Source organism: Portunus trituberculatus, chromosome 41, assembly GCF_017591435.1.
Source record: "Portunus trituberculatus isolate SZX2019 chromosome 41, ASM1759143v1, whole genome shotgun sequence".
NCBI classification, from domain to species: domain Eukaryota; kingdom Metazoa; phylum Arthropoda; class Malacostraca; order Decapoda; family Portunidae; genus Portunus; species Portunus trituberculatus.
Genome location: NC_059295.1, coordinates 6,464,824 through 6,477,681, shown reverse-complemented (window position 1 = coordinate 6,477,681; position 12,858 = coordinate 6,464,824). Strand labels below are relative to the sequence as shown.

General features: G+C 31.6%; 1 protein-coding gene across 1 annotated transcript in view; it reads left to right on the top strand.

The window, feature by feature from the left end:
- Window positions 1–7,705: 7,705 nt before the first annotated feature.
- The window catches only part of LOC123516649, a 33,498-nt gene continuing 28,345 nt past the window's right edge, over window positions 7,706–12,858 (top strand). Inside the window, exons 1-2 of the mRNA XM_045276250.1 lie at window positions 7,706–7,730; window positions 8,671–8,754. Of these exons, the coding sequence (XP_045132185.1) occupies window positions 7,706–7,730; window positions 8,671–8,754 (109 nt within the window). The remainder of the gene's footprint in view (window positions 7,731–8,670; window positions 8,755–12,858) is intronic.

Genomic DNA, 12,858 nt, shown 5'->3' with positions numbered 1-12,858 from the left:
GTCTGTGAGCTACAAGAATGTCATAGAGACGCTGTGCTTCTGCAGGAAAATCTGCAACTTTGACATGTGCCTCCAACTGAGTGATCAGTTCAGCTGAAGAGCAGGAACTAGCAGACTGTGAATCTACAGCTCCTATCAAAGGTGGAGAATCCTGAAAAGAAGCTTCATCTATCACACTAAAGGAACCAAGGTGCACGCCATCTTTAAGCGTAATGGACGAACCTGTGAGATTAGTGACTAAAGCATCAGTAAGGTGACCACATCGCATGGTAGAGAGTGTACCTTCTAAAGCTAAACGCTGAATCCTGGCACTATCAGGATGTGAGATCACGCATGCGCCAACTGGGGCACGAAGAACACGCACTGGAACTTTAGTTGCTGAAGTAGGACCTATAAACTGGTCACCAACAATGACAGCCGCACAACAATCCGAGGAGACAGAACGTTTCGACTCCGGGGACGAAGGTGCTAAGTTTGACTGCGGGGACGAAGGATTCTGAGTACGCTGCGGTAACAGTGCTTCGTCAAAAGCAGGTAGACATGACTGTTCAAAATGTACGCGTGGTGAGGCAACTGTAAGAACAGAAACAGGCGAGTCTGAAGCATAATACATGAATCCATTATGGCTGACAGCATGATAACGGGGAAATATTGTAATATCATGTTTAACTAACTCATCATAGCCAAAGAGAGCATCACAGTTCAACACAAAATTTGTTACTACAAAAATTTTACATCAAAGGTATAATCATGATTATGAAAGGACACAGGCAAAGTTACTGAACCAATAATATTGAGAGGAGAGCCTTGAGCTGCATGAAAATCTGGTTCTCTTTTGATAGAGGAACATTATACAATTTATTAAGGTGCTGGTAAGCACGTTCTGTCAGTAAGCTACAGTCAGCTCCTGTATCAATGCAAACTGTGAAAGGAGAGCCATAAGTGTACATTTGCAAATGAAGACGTCGCGCCGTTGCAGCAATAACTGTAGGAATCGACGGGACTGGCATGTCTGAGAGAATGTCTACGTTATGGGAGGAGAATGCTGGCGCTGGTAAAAATTTGACTGTGGTGAAGACACAGTAACATGTTGCTGACGCTGAAGGCGTTGAATTTTAAAGCATTCTTCAGAAGAATGATTACCTGGACCATGAATAAGGCAAGACTTAGGTGGTCTTTCAGGAATTGGACGCGACGCAGGACGTCCCTGCCGAGAAGACGATCTCGGGCGACTGGGCACAGAGCGTGTGACATGACGGAAGTCTTGAAGAGACTCATAGCGAGAAAGACGCTGAGCTGAGGGAGAACGCGCTGCATTTCTTTCATGACGCTGTCGCAAAAAACAACGTTTAATGGTATGTCCCTGTTTGTGACAGTAAGTACAGGCATACACAGCATGTTGCTTATCAGAAGCTGGTGCACTAGGTTGTGAAGTCTGGTTAGCAGAATTTAAAGGTGAAGTAGCAGTAGTGGAAGCTACAACGTGCACGTGAGCTGGATGTTCTTTTAATTTAGAAGCAATTTTAGATGAGAAATCAAGTAGATTATCTGTCTGAGTGTATGTAAGTGTAGACGCAATTCTGCGCTCACTAGGGTTCAAAAAGTTAATGTAATAGAGAAATTCAATTATATCATGAAATCGCTGCTCAGACATTGTACCATTTGTAATCCAATTTGAAGCTTTAAGTGAATCAACAGCAGCAGAAGCTAATTCAGCAGAGCGAGGAAGAGCTCTTAAGCAATTGAGGACACCAAAATTGTTAGTCATTGTATCTGCTCCGTCAAAGACCCACTGGAATGAATCTGGCTGTTGGGGCATACCAAATGCTTGTAAGAAATTTGCTCTGAAAGCGTTATAATCATAATTCAGGGTTTTAGGATTGAAAGCAGAAGCCGACATTAAATCAGCAGCAATAGATCCTGGCTGTAACTGAGAACGCACAAAAGAAATTTTATCAACACCTGAAGTGATGTTAGAGTTGCGAATACTGTCTTCACATTGTTGCAAGAATTGTAAAGGAGAATACTGAGAGATGTCATCACCACCAAACTTCTGGATTGAAGGATCATGGTGTAAGAGTTTAAAAGTTGGAGCAAGCACAGGGCTTTGAAACAATGTAGAAGGAACAGGAGGGGCAGTAGTAGTAGGAGTTGTAGTAGTAGTTGTAGTAAGGGTAGTAGTAGTAGTAGTAGTAGTAGTAGTAGTAGTAGTAGTTGAGTAGTAGTCATAGTAGTGACAGTAGCAACTGTGGTAGTAGTAGTGTTATTATCATGAGAAGACATGGTGCAAGAATAAAGCTTACCACAGCGTAGCAACATAAAAAATAAAATAAGTAAAAACAGCAATAAAGTAAGGTGTTATAGTTACACTCTGAAGCAAAATGGAAGTAACTACGTCCAGGGCTCACTCAAAAACACACACTTGGGCAGTACATCTCGTAGCAAAAGTGGAGTACAGAGCACAGCACAGTCAAGCTAGGACGGGCAAAATATTAGTTTTTCATAATACACCAGGCATTGCAATTGGTATCAAAAGTACATGGAAGTACTGCTGAGAAAACTTCATGCAGTGATTTCAATACTGAATAAAAAAAAATTAGAGATGGTACAATTATAAAAATAAATATAACACTTGGGACAAGATGCAAATCAAGCATGAGATACTCAAAAATAATTCACTAGAGTGGTTATACTGAAAAACACTCAATAAGTATTCAATGGAACAATGACATACATTACCATACACCATACACTGGCTGGGATATCAGCAGATATGATTAAGTAATACTTTAACTATTGTAACCAATGCATTTGTAAGTGTTCTTTAATATATGAGTCGGTCACTGGTGTCAGTGAGTTTTTGCTGACGAGAGATTGACAAGACGGTGCTACGTTAGTTGGAGTCTGACGAACACACGAGCTGGCCGTTGTGCTCCCCCGGGCGTTTGCCAGGGAGCTGTGGACTGTGTGTGTGCGTACAAGACTATCCTTGTGTAGTGTAAATAACTGTACACATGGCGTGTCACTCGCATATCACTGGTCCTTCACCGTGCTACCAATTATGCGGTTGTCCTTAAGCAGGGATAGCATGGATACACCTGAGTCCATTATGAACGTGTATTTAATAGTATCACAAGACACAACAGGTATAGCCGAGCAAACGAGAGGCTGAGGCGTACGTGTGACCTGAGGCGGCGGCGAGCGAGAACTGAGGGAAGACGTGACGTCACCTCGTGACCTCAAGCCAGCCAAACTGATTCTATACATAGAATGTTTTACAGAAAACGGAGCACGGGCAGTACATAAAGGACATTCTAACACATTTCTAGAATTACTATTACTATAGTCTGACCAGCCTTAATTTACGGCCGTGGGGGGGGGCGAGCGTCTCTGTACAGTGTTGCCACGTTTTCAGTACTGTTGTTCTGTTAATCTCTCTCTCTCTCTCTCTCTCTCTCTCTCTCTCTGCTTACCTTTGATTCTTTAGTAAGTCATTTATAATTGTATATATATATATATATATATATATATATATATATATATATATATATATATATATATATATATATATTGTGAGGGGCACTGCCTTGTTTCCCCTTTAATTTATTATTTTATTATATGCCCATTGTATGGCGGCCCCAAGCGCGGGCTGTCGCTGTTCCGCTGTGCGGCCAACCACCCTCTCTTTGTTTCCACCATCTTGTTGTGCCTGCAAGCATCGCCTCAGTACCAAGTTAGCCTTCAGCGGAGATAGACACCACTCTCATCGGTCTGGCACAGTGAGAGAGACGCGTGTTGGCTGGGCTTTTCGAGGTACTCAAGTAGTCATCGGTCTGGGAGTTGTGCCCTCCCTTAAGTAGCTGGCTTGCTACTGGTTAGACCTTAACTGTAGAACAGCGGGTTGTTGTTCTGAGAGAAGTGTAGTTGGTGTGGCTGCATTTTCTCGTGCGTTCGCCCACTTGGGTGTGGTGACGCGGAGGGACGCATTGGCGTCGCGTCCTGTTGTTGCTGTTGGTGGCTGTAGTACCCAGTAGGGTTTGGTGAGCGGCTGTGTGCCCCCATCATCTTTTGTGTAGTATCAGTAGTATACTGTATTGTAGTGGTTGTAGCCACGCACGCTATTGAAAGCTGAGAGGCTTCAGGCTGTAGGCCTGTAGGGACTCTGTGGAGTGTTATATTCCCCGCTGTACTGACCGTAACAAAACTGGCGATCGTGCCAGGATAACACTCTAGTGAGCTGTAGCAGTTAACCGCAGCCGTGACCGTAACAATATAAATATATATATATATATATATATATATATATATATATATATATATATATATATATATATATATATATATATATATATAGTGGCACGAGGTCAGTCACTTCGCCACCAGCAATGTGTCAAGGCCACCAGCTGGGTGTGAAAGAGTTACCGCTTGCAAGTGAATAATGCTTTTTTTTTTTTTCATTTAGGTATTGGCATATACCTACTATTTTGTAAAAATAGAAACTACACATTAGCTTGGCTTACGAATTATGAATGCGATTATGCCTCACCCTTGAAATTACTGTAAAAGTCAGTAAATGTGAGCATTTTATCTTATAGTTATAGCAACATATGGTACTACAAGGTGAGGCTATTCGGCCTGGCCAGGCTGGGTTCATCAGTATTGCCGCCACTCACAAGACTTCTACAATTTTTCTTTACTTTGGATAATAGATTATTTCTTTTTTCCATGCTCATTATCTTATATCTGTAACGCTGATATTATTACACATCCTAAACATACGCTAAGTACCATTATAAGTTACACAGTTGATATCAACAACACTGTTGAATATGTATGCCATGTTTGTATAGTACTATATAGTTTTTTTTTTATGCATTTGATGGTTACTGTTGATTCAGCCATCTATATACACAAGTCGAAATTTTATACATCTGAATTGATGATATTTGCGATGCCTTGTACACCAATAACTTACATTTCACATCGCATTTTTTGGAAACGTGCCACCACTGTAGAGCTACCCTCGCCCGATCACAGCCGTAAATTAAGCCCGGTCAGACTATACTACTACTACTACTACTACTACTAATGATACAGTTGTAATACTATTACTGTTGTTACTATTAACTACTACTACTACTACTACTACTACTACTACTACTACTACTACTACTGTTTCTGTTACTACTACTACTACTACTACTACTACTACTACTACTACTACTACTACTACTACTATTAATACTACTACTACGTACTACTACTACTAATTATTATTATTATAATTATTGTTATTATTATTATTATTATTATTATTATTATTATTATTATCATAGTACCTATTAACATTTTTGTTACATCTATTATTTTATTATTATTATTATTATTATTATTATTATTATTATTATTATTATTATCTTTATCGTTATTCGTGTTTTTCTTTATTGTTGTTGTTGTTGTTGTTGTTGTTGTTGTTGTTGTTGTTGTTGTTGTTGTTGTTGTTGTTGTTCTTCTTCTTCTTCTTCTTCTTCTTCTTCTTATTATTATTATTATTATTATTATTATTATTACTATTATCATTATTTTTTATTATTTTATTATTATCATTATTTTTATTACTATTGTTATTGTTTTCATCATCATTATTATTATATTATTAATATATTATTAGTACTGTTAGTAGGTGGATGAAAGGATATATATATATATATATATATATATATATATATATATATATATATATATATATATATATATATATATCATATATACATATTACATGCATTCACATCACATACACCCTTCACTTATAATTCATAATAAAAAAGTGGCGACCTCAAAATCAGCCTCAAAGTCACCTTCTGGTGAGGGAAAGAGAAATGTCCTTTCGCTTGACAACGATCCTAAATGTCTTGACTCCTCCATTAACTTTTGTCACATTAATTTCTTTAACATTCCCGGTCTTAGATCTAATTTTCAATTTGTGTAGCACCACCTCTCCTGTACTAAAATTCATCTCGTTTCCTCACCGAAACACAGCTGTCTGAGGCAACTGGCAGTAGCCCCTTAAGGCGGCGTCACACTAGCACTTTTTCCGTCGTCTCAGGCGATTTCCGTCGTCTTTTTACTCTTCTGTCAACTCTTTCCGTCGTCTTGAGTCAGACGGAACACATTGTTTTCGTCTAGCGCCAATTTTTAGTCAAAATAAGAACTATGGTTTCTAATCAACACTTTTATTAAAAAAAAAAACATTTTTTTGTTAAACGGAAGAATGCTATTATCATGACAAAAAATTTAAATGATTTAATGAATATATATTTGTTTGTATACATATTATTTTTTCTTCTATCCTAGCAATGAAAAGTTTCTCAGTTGTTTGTGTACATTTCCAAGGGAGTGCGAATGTGCGACGCTTTTGAATATTTCCAAGGCAACTTCCAAGTAGCTGGCCAAGATGAGCAGTGGACAAAACACACTGACGAATTTCTCATAGAGAGTATTAGAGGTCACCGTTGCCATGGAGAGCCATGTTTGTTCACAATCGACAAGCGCGGCAAAGGCGGAAGCAAGCTTGTGTGTGACGGCCACTGTCTGCAAAAGTTGACAGTCGTCAGAAAATTGACAGAAAAAGAAGACGGAAAAGTGCTAGTGTGACGCCGCCTTTATCTGTTCACTCCTACTTTTTTTTATTCTTATATTCTTTCCAAAGCTGGATGTTGTGTTTATGTGCGCAACAATTTAACTTGCTTTCTTTCCCACGCTCTTGAATCTTCCAAGTTTTCCACCATCTGGATTTAACTCAATTGTCACTCTCTAAACTGTCTATCTCTCCCCTAACTCCTCTGACTATTTAACTTCCAAAATGGAGATCTCCATTTTTGGAGATTTCAGTGTTCGCCATCAGCTTGGTTTTCCTCTTCCTTCATTGACCATCCTGGTGAAGTAGCCTTCAACTTTGCTATATTATATGACCCAGAGCAACTGGTGCATTTATGTATTTTGTCTTATTTCTCCAATCCCTCCCCAGGATCCTACTAAGCAGAGGTTGCCCTGGCATTTTGCCTCTGCTCGTTGGGGGTACCTGAGGAGGTATTATGTCAGAGACCCATCTCTTTGTGCTGAATGCATAACAGAGGTGATACTCTTCGCATGTTTAGGACGTTCCAGTCACACACGTTTATTAGATAGGTCAGAATCAAAAGCTTTTTGTCTCATCGACTCTCTTCGTGTGACTGACTGTCTTCAACCTCTTTCTCACCGCCGAAATGTTGCTTTTCTTTCTATCTTTTATCGTTATTTTCAAGCTAACTGTTCTACGTACTGATCTTGCTAACTGCATGCCTCCCCTCCTTCTGCGGCCTCGTTGCACAAGGCTTTCATCTTCCTCTCATCCCTATTCTATCCAACTTTCTAATGCAAGAGTTAACCAGTACTCTCAATCATTCATACCTTTCACTGGTAACCTCTGGAATTCCCTACCTGCTTTTCGTCGTCCTAAGACTTAACTTCTTTTAAGAGAGAAGTATCAAGACATTTGATCCCTAATTTTGGCTAACCCTTCTTATCTTTTAGAGAACCAGCACTGAAGTGGGCCTTTTTTTTTTTTTACATTTTGTTGTCCTTGGCTGGCCTTCTGTGCGAGCGGAAAGCACAAGCTTGAGCACAACTACAGGATAAGAGTGGACAGCGCCGGTGCGAGCGGAGAATGCAAGTGGAAGCGGAGAGCGCATGTGAGAGAGGAAAGCGGAAGTGTGAGCGGAGCGCGGAAGCCAGAGTGAAAGTGATATTGTGTGAGGAGAGCGCGAGCGCGAACACGATCTCTTTGGTAATTCCAAAAAAAAAATGAGTGGATGTTGCTACTTTGTGATTGGCTTTTATTTCCAAAACACAGCTCCTGTGATTGGCTCGTGTGTTAAAGTCAAGTCCCTATAGACAGACAGTAGTATAAAGACGGCTTTCGATCTGATATACCAAAGACACCTTTGCAAAGTTTTCAGTATGAGAATCTAAGATGGCGGAAAGGCGCCTGTGGCGTACTGTTGCCAAAGGCACCTTTCCTCAAAAGGTACCTTTCGGAAAGGCGTGTTTTGAGTATGCAGCCCCTGTACAGGGACCATATCCATTCATGTAGGGAGAATGCTGCATATGTATGTATGGGTATCACTCATACTGCTCTTTTAGACAGGTTGAAAATACAAGTTTTTCATCTTATCAATTCTTGGTCTCTAAGTGTCTGTCTTCAGCCTCTGTCTTATCACCTCAATATTGTATTTCTTGCTATCTTCTGCTGATATTTTTATGCCAACTGCTCTTCTGATATTGTTAATTGCATGTACCCCTTCCTCTCGTGCCCTCAATGTACAAGACTTTCTTCATTCTCTCATTCCTATTATGTTCACCTTTGTATATATGAGCGTATTCGAAATATTACATGTGCTTTTTCTGTATTTACTTACTTATGTTAACTTTTTTACAACATCACGTATATATAAACAAATGTAAAAATTTGTGCTTATTGTTTTATAACTTTTTCCATATAATTTTCTTAAGAGTGTATGTCTGTTTTTTTTAGTTTTATTTTGTCTTTACACACACACACACACACACACACACACACACACTCTCTCTCTCTCTCTCTCTCATGACCAGCTCTCTCAATTCCCTCTTCAGGCATCGAAGCGGAGTGTCAGGAGGAGAGCATGAAGATTTATGTCAAGTTCAACGGATCCTTCACGGGACTTATCTATTCCTCGGGTATGTCTGAGTGTTTGTATGTCTTTTGTATGACTTAAGGGTGAAGGAATCTGATTGAATTTAATGTAATTGTTTGGAGGAATTGAGACATTATTTATTTTGTTAATCTTCTTTCCGCGAAATTTTCACTCTTACCATGTTAGTTGTTGATGGTGGTGGTATTTAGATGCATCATGTTGAAAGAGGGAACCAAAGTGTGTGTGTGTGTGTGTGTGTGTGTGTGTGTAATTCACCTCGGTCGTCTGCTGGTCACCCAGCCAGTCTTCCCCATTACGGAGCGAGCTCAGAGCTCATAGACCGATTGTGTGTAATTCACCTCGGTCGTCTGCTGGTCACCCAGCCAGTCTTCCCCATTACGGAGCGAGCTCAGAGCTCATAGACCAATCTTCGGGTAGGACTGAGACCACAACACACTCCACACACCGGGAAATCGAGGCCACAACCCCTCGAGTTACATCCCGTACCTATTTACTGCTAGGTGAACAGGGGCCAAACATTAAGAGGCTTGCCCATTTGCCTCGCCGCCTCCGGGATTCGAACCCGGACCCTCTCGAGTGTGAGTCGAGCGTGCTAACCACTACACTACGCGGTGTGTCTACACTACGCGGTGTGTAATTCACTGTTTGATCTGCTGCAGTCTCTGACGAGACAGCCAGACATTACCCTACGGAACGAGCTCAGAGCTCATTATTTCCGATCTTGGGATAGGTCTGAGACCAGGCACACACCACACACCGGGACAACAAGGTCACAACTCCTCGATTTACATCCCGTACCTACTCACTGCTAGGTGAACAGGAGCTACACGTGAAAGGAGACACACCCAAATATCTCCACCCGGCCGGGGAATCCAACCCCGGTCATCAGGCTTGTGAAGCCAGCGCTCTAACCACTGAGCTACCGGGCCGTGTGTGTGTGTGTGTGTGTGTGTGTGTAAAGTAAAGTAAAGTAAGTTTTATTGCCATTAACGTACACCTAACGTAATGTGCATACATAGTATTCATTTAAGCAATGGCACGGCCTGCCAAGCCAAGGGTCCTAGGCAAACGGATTTATCTAATCATTATTGGTTGCGTTGAGGTGGATAGAAGTGTACGTGAAAAATAACTTAATTTTCTAATGGAATAAAAAAAAATTGATTAATGAGCTACAGGTAGAGTAAAGAAAATTACACATGACATATATGAAAAAAAAAACAAGATAATCAGGTGAAAAAGGGATTATGAAATCTGAAGAGATAATAAATAATCCTTTAAGTTACGTTTGAAATTATGCAAATTACTAGTATTGACAAGATTTTTCATTTCAACTGGTATGGAATTCTATAAATCAGGACCGAAACACAAGATTCTATGTTTGAACATATATATATATATATATATATATATATATATATATATATATATATATATATATATATATATATATATATATATATATATATATATATATATATATATATATATATATATATATATATATATATATATATATATATATATATATATATATATATATATATATATATATATATATATATATATATATATATATATATATATATATATATATATATATATATATATATATATATATATATATATATATATATATATATATATATATATATATATATATATATATATATATATATATATATATATATATATATATATATATATATATATATATATATATATATATATATATATATATATATATATATATATATATATATATATATATATATATATATATATATATATATATATATATATATATATATATATATATATATATATATATATATATATATATACATATATATATATATATATATATATATATATATATATATATATATATATATATATATATATATATATATATATATATATATATATATATATATATATATATATATATATATATATATATATATATATATATATATATATATATATATATATATATATATATATATATATATATATATATATATATATATATATATATATATATATATATATATATATATATATATATATATATATATATATATATATATATATATATATATATATATATATATATATATATATATATATATATATATATATATATATATATATATATATATATATATATATATATATATATATATATATATATATATATATATATATATATATATATATATATATATATATATATATATATATATATATATATATATATATATATATATATATATATATATATATATATATATATATATATATATATATATATATATATATATATATATATATATATATATATATATATATATATATATATATATATATATATATATATATATATATATATATATATATATATATATATATATATATATATATATATATATATATATATATATATATATATATATATATATATATATATATATATATATATATATATATATATATATATATATATATATATATATATATATATATATATATATATATATATATATATATATATATATATATATATATATATATATATATATATATATATATATATATATATATATATATATATATATATATATATATATATATATATATATATATATATATATATATATATATATATATATATATATATATATATATATATATATATATATATATATATATATATATATATATATATATATATATATATATATATATATATATATATATATATATATATATATATATATATATATATATATATATATATATATATATATATATATATATATATATATATATATATATATATATATATATATATATATATATATATATATATATATATATATATATATATATATATATATATATATATATATATATATATATATATATATATATATATATATATATATATATATATATATATATATATATATATATATATATATATATATATATATATATATATATATATATATATATATATATATATATATATATATATATATATATATATATATATATATATATATATATATATATATATATATATATATATATATATATATATATATATATATATATATATATATATATATATATATATATATATATATATATATATATATATATATATATATATATATATATATATATATATATATATATATATATATATATATATATATATATATATATATATATATATATATATATATATATATATATATATATATATATATATATATATATATATATATATATATATATATATATATATATATATATATATATATATATATATATATATATATATATATATATATATATATATATATATATATATATATATATATATATATATATATATATATATATATATATATATATATATATATATATATATATATATATATATATATATATATATATATATATATATATATATATATATATATATATATATATATATATATATATATATATATATATATATATATATATATATATATATATATATATATATATATATATATATATATATATATATATATATATATATATATATATATATATATATATATATATATATATATATATATATATATATATATATATATATATATATATATATATATATATATATATATATATATATATATATATATATATATATATATATATATATATATATATATATATATATATATATATATATATATATATATATATATATATATATATATATATATATATATATATATATATATATATATATATATATATATATATATATATATATATATATATATATATATATATATATATATATATATATATATATATATATATATATATATATATATATATATATATATATATATATATATATATATATATATATATATATATATATATATATATATATATATATATATATATATATATATATATATATATATATATATATATATATATATATATATATATATATATATATATATATATATATATATATATATATATATATATATATATATATATATATATATATATATATATATATATATATATATATATATATATATAT